A 15,602-nucleotide genomic window follows, 5' to 3' on the forward strand; every position below is an offset into this window, starting at 1 on the left:
TACAAGTACGGTTCACATGAAACCAACCAACAGTTTAATACAATTTTACAATAAATAAAACAATATTTTTATGCACACAAACAACTTGTATACCAGCTCTTCTGATACATGTAGCTTTCTTTATATCAGTTCTTATGATACATCACATAAAACCACCAAAGCCAACCATGGCCTCGTTTTCCCAGTCAGAGTCTGAATCAGTAAAGTCCTGCGCCTCAGTGGCATGGATCGGGGAGAAGTGACTGAACCTGTCCCCAGTGGCCCTCACTTGTTGGTACTGGATTTGACACCCGGTATCCTTTGGTGACGACCTGCTGAAGTTATTCTGGGTCGGGATGGGAGGGATCACCACTTTCATCTCTGGTCCGATGGTCTTGTTAGGTGGGAAATTGTCATATTCCACCAGAACCTTTGAACCCTGGTTTCCAGCGATGGGGGCTTGGACTGTGGGCTGATGCTCGTTCTCCTTGGGATAAAGATGGACATTACAGCAGGGGACGTTAACACTCAGCTCATGGCGCTGCATCTGCTCCGGCTTCACTCTGGTTCCCTCCTTGTCATAGATGCAGGAGACAGGCGTGTGTTCGTAGCTGCTGGGTTTGGTTGGTATACTGGTCCTGTGTGTGTCATCTGTGTTTTGGTGCATTGTCGGTCTGACACTGTCCTCTAGCCCAAATCCTCCTACCCTGTGTGCCTCAGCACCATGGTGGTTGTCATAAACTGAAAGAAAAAGCAAGAAGAGAATAACATTTAGAAACATGGCTGTGTTTTACATTTTTGAAGTTTTTCAAGCAACTTATGAAAACTTGGGTGACTTTAAATCAGGTGTAAAAATACATTAAGGAAAATATTTCAATAATAAACTGCCATATTCATTGGTAAATGTGACTTAAATGGAAGGACTACATTTTCATGTGGAGGGACAAAAACTACAGCTGAGCAAGTACACTTGATGCCAGAGTGGGAAAAAAGTGGATTTGAAGACAAAATAGAGTGAAAATATGGCTGTAATAATCACCTTTCTCGGGGCCCATCCTGCTCTGGAGTTGGCTGAAGGCTGAGGGCGGGTTGGAGACCTTCATGGACACTGATGAGCCAACTTGGCGACGAGACTTTGCTCTTCTGTTCTGAAACCACACCTGGAATTTGGGAAACAAGAGAAGCGTAATGTTACAAAAGCGAAATTGATCTTGTTTCTTTTTTTATCTGGCTACATTTATTCCCCTATCATTTTGACCAAATGGCCTATTCAAATAATCATACCACAATTTTGGATTAATTTATGTGGCATTTAAAGTAGACATTACCTGAATTCTGGACTCTGGCAGCCCGGTCAGAGCCTCCAGTCTCTCTCGTAGGTAGATGTCAGGATATTTAGTGTCTGAGTAAACTTTCTCCAGCACTTCAATTTGCTGCTGGGTGAAGTTGGTCCTCTTTCTCCTGTGAGTCAGTATTGCCACACATTTATCCGCCCTCGGTACAGAGTTTGTAGTGTTGAAGTAGTTTGTAACATCTGAGGCTCCGTAATCTGGAAACAAAACACAAATTATTTAGTTGACAACCCAGATAAATCGGAGTCAAAGAGAAATGAAACTGGACTTGTGCGTAAAATACGCACAGAATCAGAAGTGTTGGCGTTATTTTTTCTGTGACTACACTTCTGAAATCAGTATTAAAGCCAGTTTAGCCAGTGAAAGTGTATGAAATGAAGTAAGAATCCCAGCATTGTCAGCCACCAACCTGAGTTCACCATGCTGTTCTTCTGCAGAGCTCCTTCATGATACATCTGGAAGTGATTCAGATCCCCGACGCGCAGATTTCCATGAACAGCAGACATGATCCTCAACGTCTCAGACTGAGTTTGAGACCTGTGTCGGACTTGCTTGGCTTAAATCCCCCCGGTGATCAAAGGTGATGCTGTGTGGATGTGTGAATGGGGCAGCCATCAGTGCCGGCTGGCACTGCAGCAGCCGTGCAGCAACTTCAGACGTCTGCAGGCCGGCGGAGGTGTGAAGGCATCACACCTTGAACGGTGGAGCGGCCGCAGGTCTCTTTTAAAGGGGTTTTAATGGAATCTGCATGCTCAATACACATCGACAGAGAAAACATTTATCCGCTTTGGAATGGATGAAGCAATAATGGACCTGTAGCCTTCAAAGAGAGACCGTCGGAAACTGCCATTTCCTCAACGGGTCAGAGGCTCTCAAGGGCTGCAGTTTGTTGCTTAATAATAACAGAAATATATACAAGTTTCTAATGTTTCTAATGATCTGTTCGGTTAATAATAATAATGAAAAATGTTCCTTACAAAATTAACAGAGAAAAAAAACTTTTTAATAACATATCATACAGCATATGTTTATATATACAGTATATGGTCACTTCTATATGCAGGGATGTGCTTAATGCATATCTGATGAAATACTGTATATTTGATAATGAGTATATTTGTTTAGTATATGTCTCTGAAACAAGTATAGTGGATAATTAAATAAATAAATATTTTTTCCACATTGCTTGATCAAAATGTATTTAGTCTGACTTATATCCTGAAAACTAGATTACAATGTCTGTGTATGGCTGTATATGATTTTACATAGTTGTAAATGTTTGCTTTTTTGATGCTGTATCTCTCACTTATGATTAAATGTCAAAGAATATATAAACCGAAAAATGTTCAAGTCCTCCGAGGTCTGCTCCTCAAATCTGATGTATGAAGGAAATGCTTCCTGCTCCCCTTTCAGTGACAACAAAGTTTATCTCAATACACAAACCTCAGTTCAAAAGTACTCAGGCTTGGGCACTTGTTACTGAATTGGTCATTTGATTCAGGGGGGGATCAAGTCAAGAGGTCAGGTAACACCACAGACACACTAATTTGTTCCCATGTATTTGGACAAGATTTGCAGGAATGACATGGGATATTCATATTTATGACCATGTTTTGAGTGAATTTTTCATATATGCAATAATATATTACATTTTGGGTGTGGGTTCACATCATTACTGCAATACAAACTGAAAACATAAAATGATTGCAAGACTTTTAACCACATCCCTCATTCATAAGATTTATGGAATACAGCTGTAACTGGGTTGAAGTCATTGTGAAGTAGATTGGATTTTTAGCTAAAATGGATTTAAAAGTCAATTATGCTCCTGAAAGAGACCTTAAGGTTACATCTGGTAAATTTCTTGTTCATCTCTGTGTGAAAATTACAGGATAGCCATGATGTCATTTCACATCCACAACAGCACTTATTGATCTCTGTACCTTGACACATGCAGCATTGTTCAGGTAGGATGTGCTTGTTGGTAGAGTCATTCACAGTTCACAGGTTTGCTTTGTCTAGTGGCCCCTAATTGGGTATTGCCTGTGTGCACAGACCAGATTGCTATGCTAAAATCAGGCTGTTGAAGTTCCTGATCCTTTGTAACGGGGCGGTGATCAGAAAGCAGATCAAGAAATTAACACTGTACTCTTCATACATTCATTTCTGGCAACAAAGCTCTTTAGTCATAGCCAACAAAAGTAGGAATTCAGCATTGCAAGTGCAGAAAATGAATTGGCACCTTTGCATTTAGTGTTTGTATTGAGTTATAATTTTCCTCTTGGCAGCTCATGGTAGAGATTTTACATTTAAATGAGATTGAAAGAAGACAGTTCTAAGTTGATTAATGCAGATATTGCAGTTGGCAGGCTGCACTGTCAAACATCAAACAGTAAAAACACTTGTGGATTTGTACTGGCCATCTCCAGTGAGCAGCTGCCTCTGTAGACACAAACAAAAGCATATCGACACCTTCAAAGGCTGACCGCTATTTAACCCACAGTTTAACCTGACCACTATACATTTAACAGACAGACAGGTAAATTATCCTCACAAGTTTGCAAGGATATGTTAAAATCTCAGCTGTCTTATGGGCCTTTGTTATGAGTTCGGTCCTTGTGTATTTGATTTGACTTATAGAGCTGCAGTAATGGCTTCCTAATAAAATGTGCTCATTGTGTAAAGCTGCAGAAATATTATCAAAAGTGTTGGTTGAGTGTAACTATGGAGATGGTTGTTGTTATTATGTACACAGATTATGAACAGAAATGTGAATGTTACGGTAAAAAAAAAAAGTTATACTTACTAAAAGAAATAAACAGAATAATGACAGTAAATAAATTCTTTTAAACCCACAGAAAAGTTTAATGGAGATCCCAAAGATTTAAAAGATTCCAAATATATCAGGCTGAATCTTGGGAAAATGTGTATAAAATTACGCATAAAACTAGAAGTTGAATCAGAATATTTTATTTTGATGGAATAGTGGAGCTAGAAAAACATGGAGTTACTGGTTTGAATATTTCACTTTGTAAATCAGCAGAAAAGCTGAAAAAGAGTTGGAACAAGCTGAATAGCTCAATGTAATAGTTGTGAATTATTGGACACTGTGGATTGATGTTATTTTTATAATCTTGAAGTCCCGCTCCAAAAATGTGTTTTTCTTCTTGTTCTTTCATGTTTGAGAAAGCTGTTTTCACATTCATCTGAATTTCATTCTAAATTCAATTATAAAAAGTTCAAACGATGGGTGAGACCTCAAGAACTTGGATTTATGGATGTGAAATTTTCCCAGAAAAATGAACTTTCTGCTTTTTGTTTTCATAGTATGGTGTTACATCCTTGGCTTCCAGCTTAATTGAATGGTTAGTTTGAATGTCAAAACGATCCTCAAAGTGTTTTTTCTCTCCAGAATCCTGATGTATACTGACACAAAATAGATGTTTAGTTGTGTCTTCAGTTTTGTTTGATATCTTTATTGAGAAATATGGCGCATGAGAAGAGAAAACAATGTCAGTTTAACAATGAGAATCACAGTTTGTATTTATTTATCGGGACAGTGTACAGTTTTTAACATAAATGATGTGCTGCACCAAAGTTAGCTCAAAGCTAATTTACATCTGCAGTTCCCCACAATCAAAACATACTACAGCACAACAACAAACATTACAAAGCAAAAAACACACAGAACACATTATACAAAATACAAAATACAAAGCTACACACAACAGCACATCACATACACCCATAATATGAACTAGAAATTAATAATGTAAACTTGTCAAATTAAAAGCAAGATTATTTGCATTAATGAGAAGACTATAGATTAAATTTAGATTCAGTGGTTACAGAGCTGAGTGGTTTTTAGTAGATTTTTTAAATTTGGTTTTGAATGTATTGATTGAACTGCAGCTCTTCATATCATCAGGTAGGGCATTTTACTGAGTTGTGGCTTTCACAGAGAAAGCTGACTGCCCGAATGCAGTGTGACGAAATGTATCGTCACACTAAATCTTGTATAGAGGATATTCTGGAGGATCTAATAGAACTAACTGAGTGAGTGTACACAGTCACATAGTAGAGGAGGAGCCAAACCATTTAAAATTTTATAAACTAGGCACAAATTTGAGAATAATCTAAAATTCTTAAAGCTAATTAAATTGTATTTCTCCAGTACCCTACAGTGATGGAAATGCATTGGCTTTTTGTCCAGAGTTTTTAGAGTTTGTTTGTATATGGACTCAAGAGGTTTCATGGCTGTTTAATAATAATAATAATAATGATAATAGTATAATCAAAATACTGTGCATCTCAATGGATCAAAAGAAAAACAAGCCAATCTTTATGCCTTTTAAAAGTGTTTTTATACTATTCATAGTTCAAGCCCACAAAAACATAAAGCAAAACGAGACAAACTCACACACATACGTTTGTCTTTTTACCCTTGTGAGGACACTCATTGACATAATACATTCCCTAGCCCCTTACCCCAACCCTAACCATCACAACTAAATGCCTAAACTTAATCCTTTCCCTAAACTAAAACTAAACCCAATTCTAATCTTAACCTTAAAACCAAGTCTTAACCCTCAAATTGCCCTTTGAAGTTGTGAGGACTGGCCAAAATGTCCTTACAACACAGAAATGTCCTCACAATGCTGGTTTTCTAATGAAATTGAAAACACACACACACACACACACACACACGTTGTTCTGGGTCACTTTTGGGGACATTACACAGATTTATAACCACTACCTGCTGAACCCCTAATCCTAACCTAACCAAACAATCTGCCTTTCTCCAATTAACTGGTCTGTAGTCTAAAATTTGCCCCCGAAAGTAGCCTATGACACACACACACACACACACACACACACACACACACACACACACGTACGCACACACGCGCGCGCGCGCGCACACACACACACACACACACACACACACACACACACACACACACACACACAATAAATGAAATAAAATTTGCTCAAAAAAGTGCATGAATTAATTGTCTCCTTCATTTTTACAAAAATCACATATGTTATCGATATCTACACATCTTGAGACGAGTTTGTTGGTGAGATATATAACTTAATGAATATGTTTATTTATCGGCTTCGTCATTATTTACATCGAGAAAAAAAAAAAAAATCTCCCGGAACTTCCGCCAAGTCTAAACGGAAGTAGGTACGTGGCTGCTTCAGCTGACAGTCTACATGATGGCGACAGAGGTTCAGAGCGGCGACCTCGACAGTGCTACTTCTTCCAGCCGGCTCGAAGTTTCTATCGACGGCCTCACCCTCAGTCCGGACCCGGAGGGTGAGCAGAGCCAGGCTGAAGAGCCGGACCCCGAGCCCACGGAACCCGGGACCGATTCGCCGGGTGCCGACGAAGGCGAAGATGGAGAGTCTGCCAAATCTGCGATAGAGAGGAAATGGGGCTTTTCTCTGCAGGAGCTCTACGGAATGGCCCTTAAATTCTTTAAAGGTATTTAATGTTAATTGTAATCTTACATTTTTAACGCATCATAACGGCTCGCATTCGAACCGTCCGTTGAACGGTGAGACGTCGCTGGCCGAGGTTAGCCGTTTGCTAACGTTAGCTACTAGCTGTCAGCCGCTGTCAGCCGCAATATTATATTAGCTCCACAGCTAGCTCACGAGTAGCCAACACACTGCTAACAAGCTGTTAAAGGGTAAAACAAGTGTGTATGCCTCTGGTCGCTGCACATTTCCACCCGCCTTGCCTCACTTGTGTTATGTGCCCCCTGCTTTGGGTTTGAGAAGAGTAACTTGACATGTCATGAGTCTGGAAGTCATGCGCCTGCTCCACCTTCCAGTAATGTAAAGGCTCTACCCACCCCGATAATGCTCATAATGATTTGTTTGGAAGGGAAACACGCCCTGCCCAGCATCTGCAGCAGCTAAAAGGAGCCTGCAAGTCGGCTGGTAACTCGGATTTTTCTCTAAACTAACCCACTGGCCGCTGACAGTGTTCCTGCTGTGTGAGCTTAATTAAAGTTACCTCTGGGCTTAAAAACCGTTTCTTAGTCTTAGGTCCATGTTTTTAAAACAGTGTTTTTAAGGCCACGTTTTAGTGTTCACCAGGCTGTAGTCTCTGTGACCATTAGCCTGTTAACAGCTCAGTTGTTGCCTCCTTATCTATACCAATCACGCTGCTACTACTACAACCGTGAGTCTATTAAGGAAGTGTAAGTTGATCAGTATCCTTTATATGCATATAAACTGGGGTGCTTTACCCACCTTTACAGAGTTCATTTCATTATCTTTAAGACAGCATGAAAAACATATGCTTTTGTAAAATGACAACAGAATGAAATCGAAATGGAGGAAAAAAAAACAGCTATAACATGTCCTGATTTATGTTTAAACCCTTATTTCAGTAGCCTAATAATCAGACTTGCCATTTCTTTTCACTTGATTCATTCATTTGAATAACTGAACAAATGTGAGATGTAGGAGATGATTTAGCTGTCTGGAACTAGGCTATTATTTGAGTCTTGGTTCGTCTTGCCAAGTGATATGTAATAAGAAATAGCATGCAAACAGTAGGAGTCATTAACCTCACAAAAAATCTACTAAAATGTCAATGGTTGTGTCAAATGTCACTTCCTGAACACACGTAAGCCATTTTGAACACTGGGAGTTTGAACTGTTTTTATTGGAACAAAGAACTAGTGAAGACTGTGCAAACAGGTTTGGGCCTAGTTACCTTTCTGTGTGATAGTAATCTGTATTGTATTTCTTGTCAGGTAGGGTTAGGTCTAATTGTTGTCTTATATACATAAATTGCTTCTTGACTCACTTCAGTATAAAGTTTAAGTGTGATTGAAGTGATCTTTCCATGAGGTGTTACTGGATTATGTAGTGTTCATTGTGTTTGAAAAGGACAAAGGGCACAATTATCAGTGCAGTTGTTAAGTACCTCACTCGATAGTCTTGGAACAAGAATATGACACCCTATATGTTACTACTGTTTTAGAAAAACACAAAGGTTTACTTTAGTATTCACAGTCGCTGTTCACTGCAAGACATAAAAACAAATAAATGCAAACTATTTCCAAATTGCTGTTCTCAGATAAAGATGGTAAGGCCTTCCACCCGACCTATGAGGAGAAGCTTCGGCTGGTGGCTCTGCACAAACAGGTGTTACTCGGCCCCTATAATCCAGATGCTTCACCAGAGGTTGGCTTCTTTGATGTCCTAGGCAACGATCGCAGGTAACCCCAGCAGACATCTGTATGTGTGTGTGCGTGCCTGTGCATGTGACCTTTGAACTCTGGTAGACATTAGTCTAGTAATTTGCTGTGTTTCAGGAAACTTGAAATGAAATGTTGACACAGTCCAATTAACATATTTACAATTAAATCAGAAAAAATGCTTTTGGCTGGAAAAGTGAGTTTCTGTTTTGTTCTGAGAAAGAAAAAATGGTTGTTACAAATGCTACAGATATAAATATCTATTGTTTTGTGATCATAAAATGATGCCACAGCATGTAAAAAAAGTCCCCTCCATCACCTCCATTTTCGCTCTGTGCACAGGAAAGAGTGGGCCTCCCTGGGTAACATGGAGAAGGAGGAGGCCATGGTGGACTTTGTCAAGCTGCTTAACAAGTGCTGTAACCTCTTTGCTCCGTACGTCACCTCACACAAGATTGAGAAGGAAGAGCAGGAGAGAAAAAGGTAAGGTGCTCACTTCAGTTCCCCTGAGGGAGATCCCTCAGCTACAGTGTGTAAATACAGACTTGGGCTACATTTGTCCTATATGCAGCCAGCAAAGCTGTGAAGCAGCACTTACTTTGAGTGGACCGGTTATACCTGACCTTGTTAGAGTCCCTTGTCTGTTCTTGCAAGCTGCAGAATGATTTGTCATAATTTTCTCAAAAAAATAAAAATATATCACATTTCATATTTTGACAGATGGTGTATGAATACTTCTAGTTCCCATCATTTTATATCCTTTGTTTGTCTCTTTGCGCTTACCCAGGAAAGAAGATGAAGAGCGTCAGCGGCAGGAGGAGGAGGAGAGGGAGCGACAAAGGCAGGAGGAGGAGAGACGGAGGCTTGAGGAGGAGGAAAGGCTGAGGAGGGAGGAAGAGGAAAGGAGACAGGCAGAGGAGGAGAGGCTACGGGTGGAACAGCAGAAGTATGTGTGTGTGTGTGTGTGTGTGTGTATTTTTGCATAATGTGCTTGGGCTACCAATATATCGATTTGACTTCTACATGATCATGACACTCCCCTCACATTGACATCTACAGGGATGTTATCTTTTCAGCTCTGAAACTGCAACAGATTCTTTGTCAAGCTGGTTACTTTAGCAGAGTCGGTGCTTGGCTGAAACTTGATCCACACTGGACAATCTTCCTGCTCACTGCATCTCTCTTCTCTATGTTAAAACCAAACAACTTTCCATTGTCACCATCGTCTCCTCTCTGTCTTCTGTATTTCCATCTTCACCAACGCTCCCTCGCTGTTCTATTTCCCAGACAACAGATAATGGCGGCATTGAATGCTCAGACAGCGGTGCAGTTCCAACAGTATGCTGCCCAGCAGTACCCCAACAACCCTGAACAACAGCTGGGCCTCATCCGTCAGCTCCAGGAACAGCATTACCAGCAGTACATGCAGCAGCTCTACCAGGTCCAGCTGGCCCAGCAACAGGTAGGAAGTATTCAGTTACTGATTGACAGACTTTCATGCATATTGTTTGTGTGTGTATTTGTGTTTTTTTTCCCCCCCTGATGTCATGGTGTAATGTGACGAATCATTCCCAAGTAAAGAGTTAAGTAGCAAAAAAAGCCTTTGACATGCCAAAAAGGGCGTCAGTCATATGGTAATTTTGAACACTGTTCTTCATGTGTACAAAAGATTTGTTCCTTAGATAATCAAGGTAAATTGTTGAATTGTGAGTTTAGTATTGTGCAAACTCATCTTGACTATAGATTTATGCCATAATGATGCAGCTTTACATGCATACAGATGTCATGATAGCAGGAGTCTGTGCTTCATCCAACAACGTGGTAGAAACAGAACATTCTTGGGTTATGTCTCTAGTTTGATGTTGTTACTCAGCATCATCTTCCTCTTGTTCCAGGCGGCCTTACAGAAGCAGCAGCAGCAGCAGCAGGCTGACTCGATGATGCAGGCCACCCTGGAAGCCAGTAACTTCAACAGCGGTGAGCCCGTTCCCGCCTCAGCAGCGGGACCGTTATGTGCTGCTCCACCACCAGCTGGAGAGGAAGCCCCTACAGTCAACGGAGGTCAGTCGGACTCGTACTCGGAGAGCATGGACCGTGAGCCTGAGCCTGAGCCGGCAGAGGAAGTCTCAGAGAACGGGCCTTTATTAGGTTTGTGGGCTGTTTTTATGTTTGCCTCATAAAAAACAAAACGAATCATAAACACACTGTTAACGGAGTAACTGTTGACCTGACCATAAAGAATCTACAATAGTCCTTGTTGTGCAGCTAATGGCTACAGAACAGAGAAGGATAGATCTCTGTCACACTAACAAAGCTTTATACCAAACCTGAAACCTGATTCTTACCTGCTGCGTCCTTGTTGGTGTGAGCTGGAGGGCAGGGAGGAGGAGAGCTGAAACAAATGACACATGATAGTCTGCTGGTTTAGGTGTCATCCATCCACACTTACAGAAGTGTCAGCACCCGCACCAGAAATGAACGAGACCATCGCCTCATTCCAAAACATACATCCTTAGCTGAACTAACCCACTGTGGCTCGCTGCTCACTCTCAAAATAATGTTTAGAAGAAAGATTGGATGGCTGTGTATGCAGAAGAAAACTCTTTGCCATTAGTCACATTTGCACATGCATGGTCTCTCTCTCTCTGACACACACACACAACATAAACAAATTTTTTACAACACATTCAAAAAGTCTCTTGTCCCTCCGATAACAGCGGACTCCCCACCAGTCATAGCTGCTCCCTCCATGTGGACGCGGCCACAGATCAAGGACTTCAAGGAGAAAATCCGGCAGGACGCCGACAGCGTGATCACGGTGGGGCGTGGCGAGGTGGTGACGGTGCGCGTACCCACCCACGAGGAAGGCTCTTACCTGTTCTGGGAGTTTGCCACGGACTATTATGACATCGGCTTTGGGGTCTTCTTCGAATGGACAGATGCAGCCTCTGCTTCGGTCAGCGTGCACGTGTCAGAGTCCAGTGATGAGGACGATGATGATGAAGGTGAGGCGCATGTGTGAGCGGTTCTGCAGTGATTCTGCCTGAAATATGTTCAAGTGTGGCAGAAATACCAGATCTACGTATGACAAAAAAAGTCTCCTGGTTAAAATGACATAAGCTTGAAGAGTCAGTTTTACAGCGTGTGGGTGTTGGTGCCTGAGAACAGACCAACACCCACAACAATCTTATTTTTCCCAGGATTGTAAAACTTTGCTAGCTGTTCCCTCAGTTTCACTATTGGGTATAAAATGGTATATATGGGTCACAATTCCCTTTATGATCTTAGTTATTCGCTATAAATGCTATTCATCATAACCACGTCATATTCTGCTATTTATGGTATATTCAAGTCATTGTGGTTATTTACACTTCCATCTTTTCCACAGAAGAAATGTGTTGCTTTGAACGAGAATGCCTTATTCTTATCTTATGTTCAGAACTTGCCTACGCCATAGTTAAACATCCACGGGCACTCCCTGGAGCAGAGGAGGTCCTGATAGTTTTTATTGGAAAGCAAAGCAATGGTGTGAATAGTAATGAAAAATGGCAATATTGTGCAACACGATTGGCATGGTCTTGTTGGCTTATGGTCAACATTAGCCTTGAACAGATATACCAGCCCTTCTAAACTTCACTTCAAAATGTATGCTGATGTAGCAGTTGTGTATAAAAGTCTGTGTCATATTTAGTCATAAACCTCATGTATCTGTTCGGTAAAATGCAAGTTTTGCACTCTGTTTTGCATCTGAAATAGGTTCATGATGTTGTTAGCCATATTAAAGTTAATGATAGCATTTTATCATGATAGCAAAAGTGTCAAAAAGGAGCCCTCTGTGTGCAATTCACAAATTTTAATCTCTCCTGCTTTCCTCCATAACTTTATTTGTTGTTCTTGTGCCCACAGGTGATCCTCCTAGTGAGGAGGAGAAGGCAAAGAAGGAGGCAGGGAAGCCCCAAGTGGATGAGATTGTGCCGGTGTACCGGCGGGACTGTCACGAGGAGGTGTATGCTGGCAGCCACCAGTACCCCGGTCGTGGAGTGTACCTGCTCAAGTTTGACAACTCCTATTCACTTTGGCGCTCCAAGAGTGTTTACTACAGAGTCTACTACACCAGATAAGCCTGAATACAGACACAGGGGGAGCCAAGGAGTGTGTATGTTCATATATATGTGTGTGTGTGTGTGTGTGTGTAGGTGGAGATTCGTGTGATGGCAGCCTGTATGCGTGTGTGCGTGCGTGAAGGAGAAAGTGATACCAGATCTATTCTGGACACAGCCACCAGAGGGTGACAAAGAGACACATCTGGAGCCCTGGTTTGGAGATTGGACTAATATGTATGTACTTTATGTGTATGCGTGTCCCATGATACACCCATGCTAAATCTTGTCATCAAGCCCTTGGAAGAGGAGTGTTTACTCCTGTTGTATATTCACCACCTGACCTTGCTGCGCTCACGTAGATCAGGCTATAGGACTTTGCTCTTATATTGTATTTTACCACTTTTCACCCTGGGCTCTTCTCCTGTCATCGCCTCAGCCCAACACTGTCCAGCGTGGCCTTGCGGCTGCTTCTGCCCTGAATGACGCTTTCATAACCGCGAACGGAAACGCGGCGAGCCCAGCGCTCTGAGCCAGCGTTTCCTGTTCAGCGGTAATGGTGGTTGTTTATCCCACGAGAACACAGACAATGTAATGTTGAAAATCAAATTACATTGCAAATGTACTTCATAACACTATGCCTTTTGTTCCACAGAGAGCTTCTGGTCTTTGCCAAGTCTCACACACATTAAAAACACCAGTGTACACAATCTTAATCATCCTTTTTGTTGTAAAAAAAAACAGTAGTCTGTTATTCTCTTCCCTAGCCAACAGGCATATATGAATCCTCTCTGATTGTGCACCAGACATATGTTAATGGGTTGTTTGTTTTTTTTACGGCGTTTACTGGCAGAACTTATGAAGGAAGAAGTCATTCCATTGTTTAGTGAACTCTAAATGAAGACATGGGTGTTAAGAGAATAGGTACAAAATAACATGGAAAAGTATGGTTGTCAAATCAAGCATCTCAGTGTGTGATACAGGATAAGAGGTTTAAAAACAAACGACTTGATAAATATTTGCTTTCCCTTTCTCCTAGAATGGGATGTTATTTCATTTTGTCTCACTACTTTACAGTCCCTGCTTCTATGGTTACTCCACATGACAGATTACGTTACATCATCAGCTGACCAGATCTTTTGCTCCTCACGTCTTTATTAAAGTATCAAGGAAAATGAGCTAGTATTAGGACAAATGTTGTGTTAATACAATCTGGGAAGGTTTTTTTGTGTCATTCCGTGTGTTTGGAGATGCTGTACCCAGCTCTGACACACGAGAAAATCAAAGATCAGTAACCGCCGATGTTTTAGAGGTCATGACACGCTGTTACATCTCTTCAGCGCTCACAAATCGAAAATCCATAACCTGAAATACAGTGTTGCTGTTCAATCGTTTTTTTGTTCCTGGTATGAATTAATTCAATTTGTCATCTCAAATATGGTATTGTGAATAAACTGAGATGATCTAGACTTAATATTGTGTCTTGGATGATGTGCTTGCTTACTAACTCAGTTGTATCATCAAAATTTTTAAGATGAATTTCATTGTCACAATTAAGTCATTCTGTTCAGCTTCATGTTGCATTTCCATGATTTGTTGTACTTACCACCCAGGTGCATTATCAGCAGTGCTGTATGAACTGTGTTCCGTCTAAATCTGAACGATGGTTGCTGAATGGGGAATGTGTTTGGTGGGTGTCAGATATATTTGGTTTCACTTGTACGTTTTTATGTGTGTAACCAAACCTGAAAGACAAAAGAGGAGAGGCGAGTAACTTGCAAGTTGAGCAAAGTCCTTTTCTCAGTGTCAGTTTGTCATATTATTTAATTAAGAGGTCGCTCCTGCCTCCTATCCATTCAGTGATTCGTGTAACAAACTCTCACTACCTATGGCTTAACCCAAGCTATAAAGTTCAAGAAAGTTCCCATATCTTCTGATGTGTGATGTTTTGTTTTTCTTAAGTTTCTTGTTACTCACCAAATGGTTTGAGTTGATTTGTTCAAGCCTTGTATGTAAATAATTCTATAAATGAGTTTATGTATGGGTTTTTAGATGTGGAAGAAGGCTATGGTTTTGAGGATCAATGCACTGTAAAAATATGGTGAATGAGATATATGTATACATTTTACCCCGAATGAAAGTCCAAAAACTTGTAGGAGGTGTGAAACTGTAAGACTATTGATATGACAGAAACAGAAATGCTCATCTTTTTGTATTGTTTTGACTTGTTTGGATCTCTAATGAGTCGGAAGATCTCTTTTTTGGGCATATATTTAATCTTGATTAAACTTATGTTCATCTCTAGGACTGGACAGTTTGCTTACTTTTCCTTTTTTTAAAAATTATTTTAATATCTTTTCATCTCGCTTTTAATGTTTGTGTCTTTAAGACCTCTTCCGTGGGAGACATTTTGACATGTCATAGCAGGAAAAGCACAGGTGGATCTAATGAAACTAATGATTCTATTTAAGAGTCCCAACAAGCCTCTAAGGATAAGTTCACAATTTTTCAAGTCTGTCTTAAAACGACAGTCCGGTGCCCATAAGAACACTGAAAGAGGTTTTCTCTTACTGTTCATACGGGCTATTAAAAGATCCCCTTCAAGTGTGCTTTTAGGCTAATGTAAGTGATACAAGCCAAAATTAATTTTGTGCAAAAATGCATTTAAAAGTTTATCTGAAGCTTATATAAGGCCTTTTATCATCAAATCCCCCCTTTGTGTTTCCTCTGACAGTATTTCCCTGTTGCTCTGTAGTGGAACTATAGTAACAGAAAGAGGGACTTTTTGCCCCGAAGGAGGCTTGTGGATTTTGGCCCCACTTACATTGTAAGTACATTATGAAGGGATCTTCTTATGACCAGTATGAGCAGGAGGAATGATTATTGCAAGAAAAACCTATTTCAGTGTTCATCTGGACACCTGACTATTGTTTTAAAAAATGGTGATC

At 40.7% G+C, this 15,602-nt stretch overlaps 2 protein-coding genes across 2 annotated transcripts; one reads left to right on the forward strand and one right to left on the reverse strand.

The window, feature by feature from the left end:
• Nucleotides 1–80: 80 nt before the first annotated feature.
• On the reverse strand, nucleotides 81–2,008 carry mixl1 (Mix paired-like homeobox). The gene is made up of 4 exons (XM_042391075.1): nucleotides 1,741–2,008; nucleotides 1,308–1,528; nucleotides 1,019–1,139; nucleotides 81–720 (listed from the first exon to the last, which is right to left on the reverse strand). Exons 1-4 carry the CDS (start codon nucleotides 1,835–1,837, stop codon nucleotides 143–145), a joined length of 1,017 nt encoding a protein of 338 aa, XP_042247009.1. The 5' UTR covers nucleotides 1,838–2,008; the 3' UTR covers nucleotides 81–142.
• A 4,485-nt stretch (nucleotides 2,009–6,493) lies between these two features.
• acbd3 (acyl-Coenzyme A binding domain containing 3) lies at nucleotides 6,494–14,966 on the forward strand. The gene is made up of 8 exons (XM_042391180.1): nucleotides 6,494–6,822; nucleotides 8,434–8,575; nucleotides 8,897–9,037; nucleotides 9,342–9,500; nucleotides 9,842–10,016; nucleotides 10,450–10,702; nucleotides 11,272–11,559; nucleotides 12,461–14,966. The coding sequence occupies exons 1-8, from the start codon at nucleotides 6,552–6,554 to the stop codon at nucleotides 12,673–12,675; spliced, it is 1,644 nt and encodes a 547-aa protein (XP_042247114.1). The 5' UTR covers nucleotides 6,494–6,551; the 3' UTR covers nucleotides 12,676–14,966.
• Nucleotides 14,967–15,602: the final 636 nt, after the last annotated feature.

Source organism: Thunnus maccoyii, chromosome 17 (genome assembly GCF_910596095.1).
Source record: "Thunnus maccoyii chromosome 17, fThuMac1.1, whole genome shotgun sequence".
Classification (NCBI taxonomy): Eukaryota; Metazoa; Chordata; class Actinopteri; order Scombriformes; family Scombridae; genus Thunnus; species Thunnus maccoyii.

What these genes read in the sequence shown, in the direction of transcription:
- acbd3 (XM_042391180.1), top strand. Translation starts at nt 6,552, where the DNA reads ATGATGGCGACAGAGGTTCAGAGCGGCGACCTCGACAGTGCTACTTCT. An exon ending in GGCCCTTAAATTCTTTAAAG is followed by an intron (nt 6,823 to 8,433) that starts GTATTTAATGTT and finishes TGCTGTTCTCAG; the next exon opens with ATAAAGATGGTAAGGCCTTC. An exon ending in AGAGAACGGGCCTTTATTAG is followed by an intron (nt 10,703 to 11,271) that starts GTTTGTGGGCTG and finishes CTCCGATAACAG; the next exon opens with CGGACTCCCCACCAGTCATA.
- mixl1 (XM_042391075.1), bottom strand. Translation starts at nt 1,837, where the DNA reads ATGTCTGCTGTTCATGGAAATCTGCGCGTCGGGGATCTGAATCACTTC. An exon ending in TGCCAGAGTCCAGAATTCAG is followed by an intron (nt 1,140 to 1,307) that starts GTAATGTCTACT and finishes CCCAAATTCCAG; the next exon opens with GTGTGGTTTCAGAACAGAAG. An exon ending in CAGGATGGGCCCCGAGAAAG is followed by an intron (nt 721 to 1,018) that starts GTGATTATTACA and finishes TTTTTCTTTCAG; the next exon opens with TTTATGACAACCACCATGGT.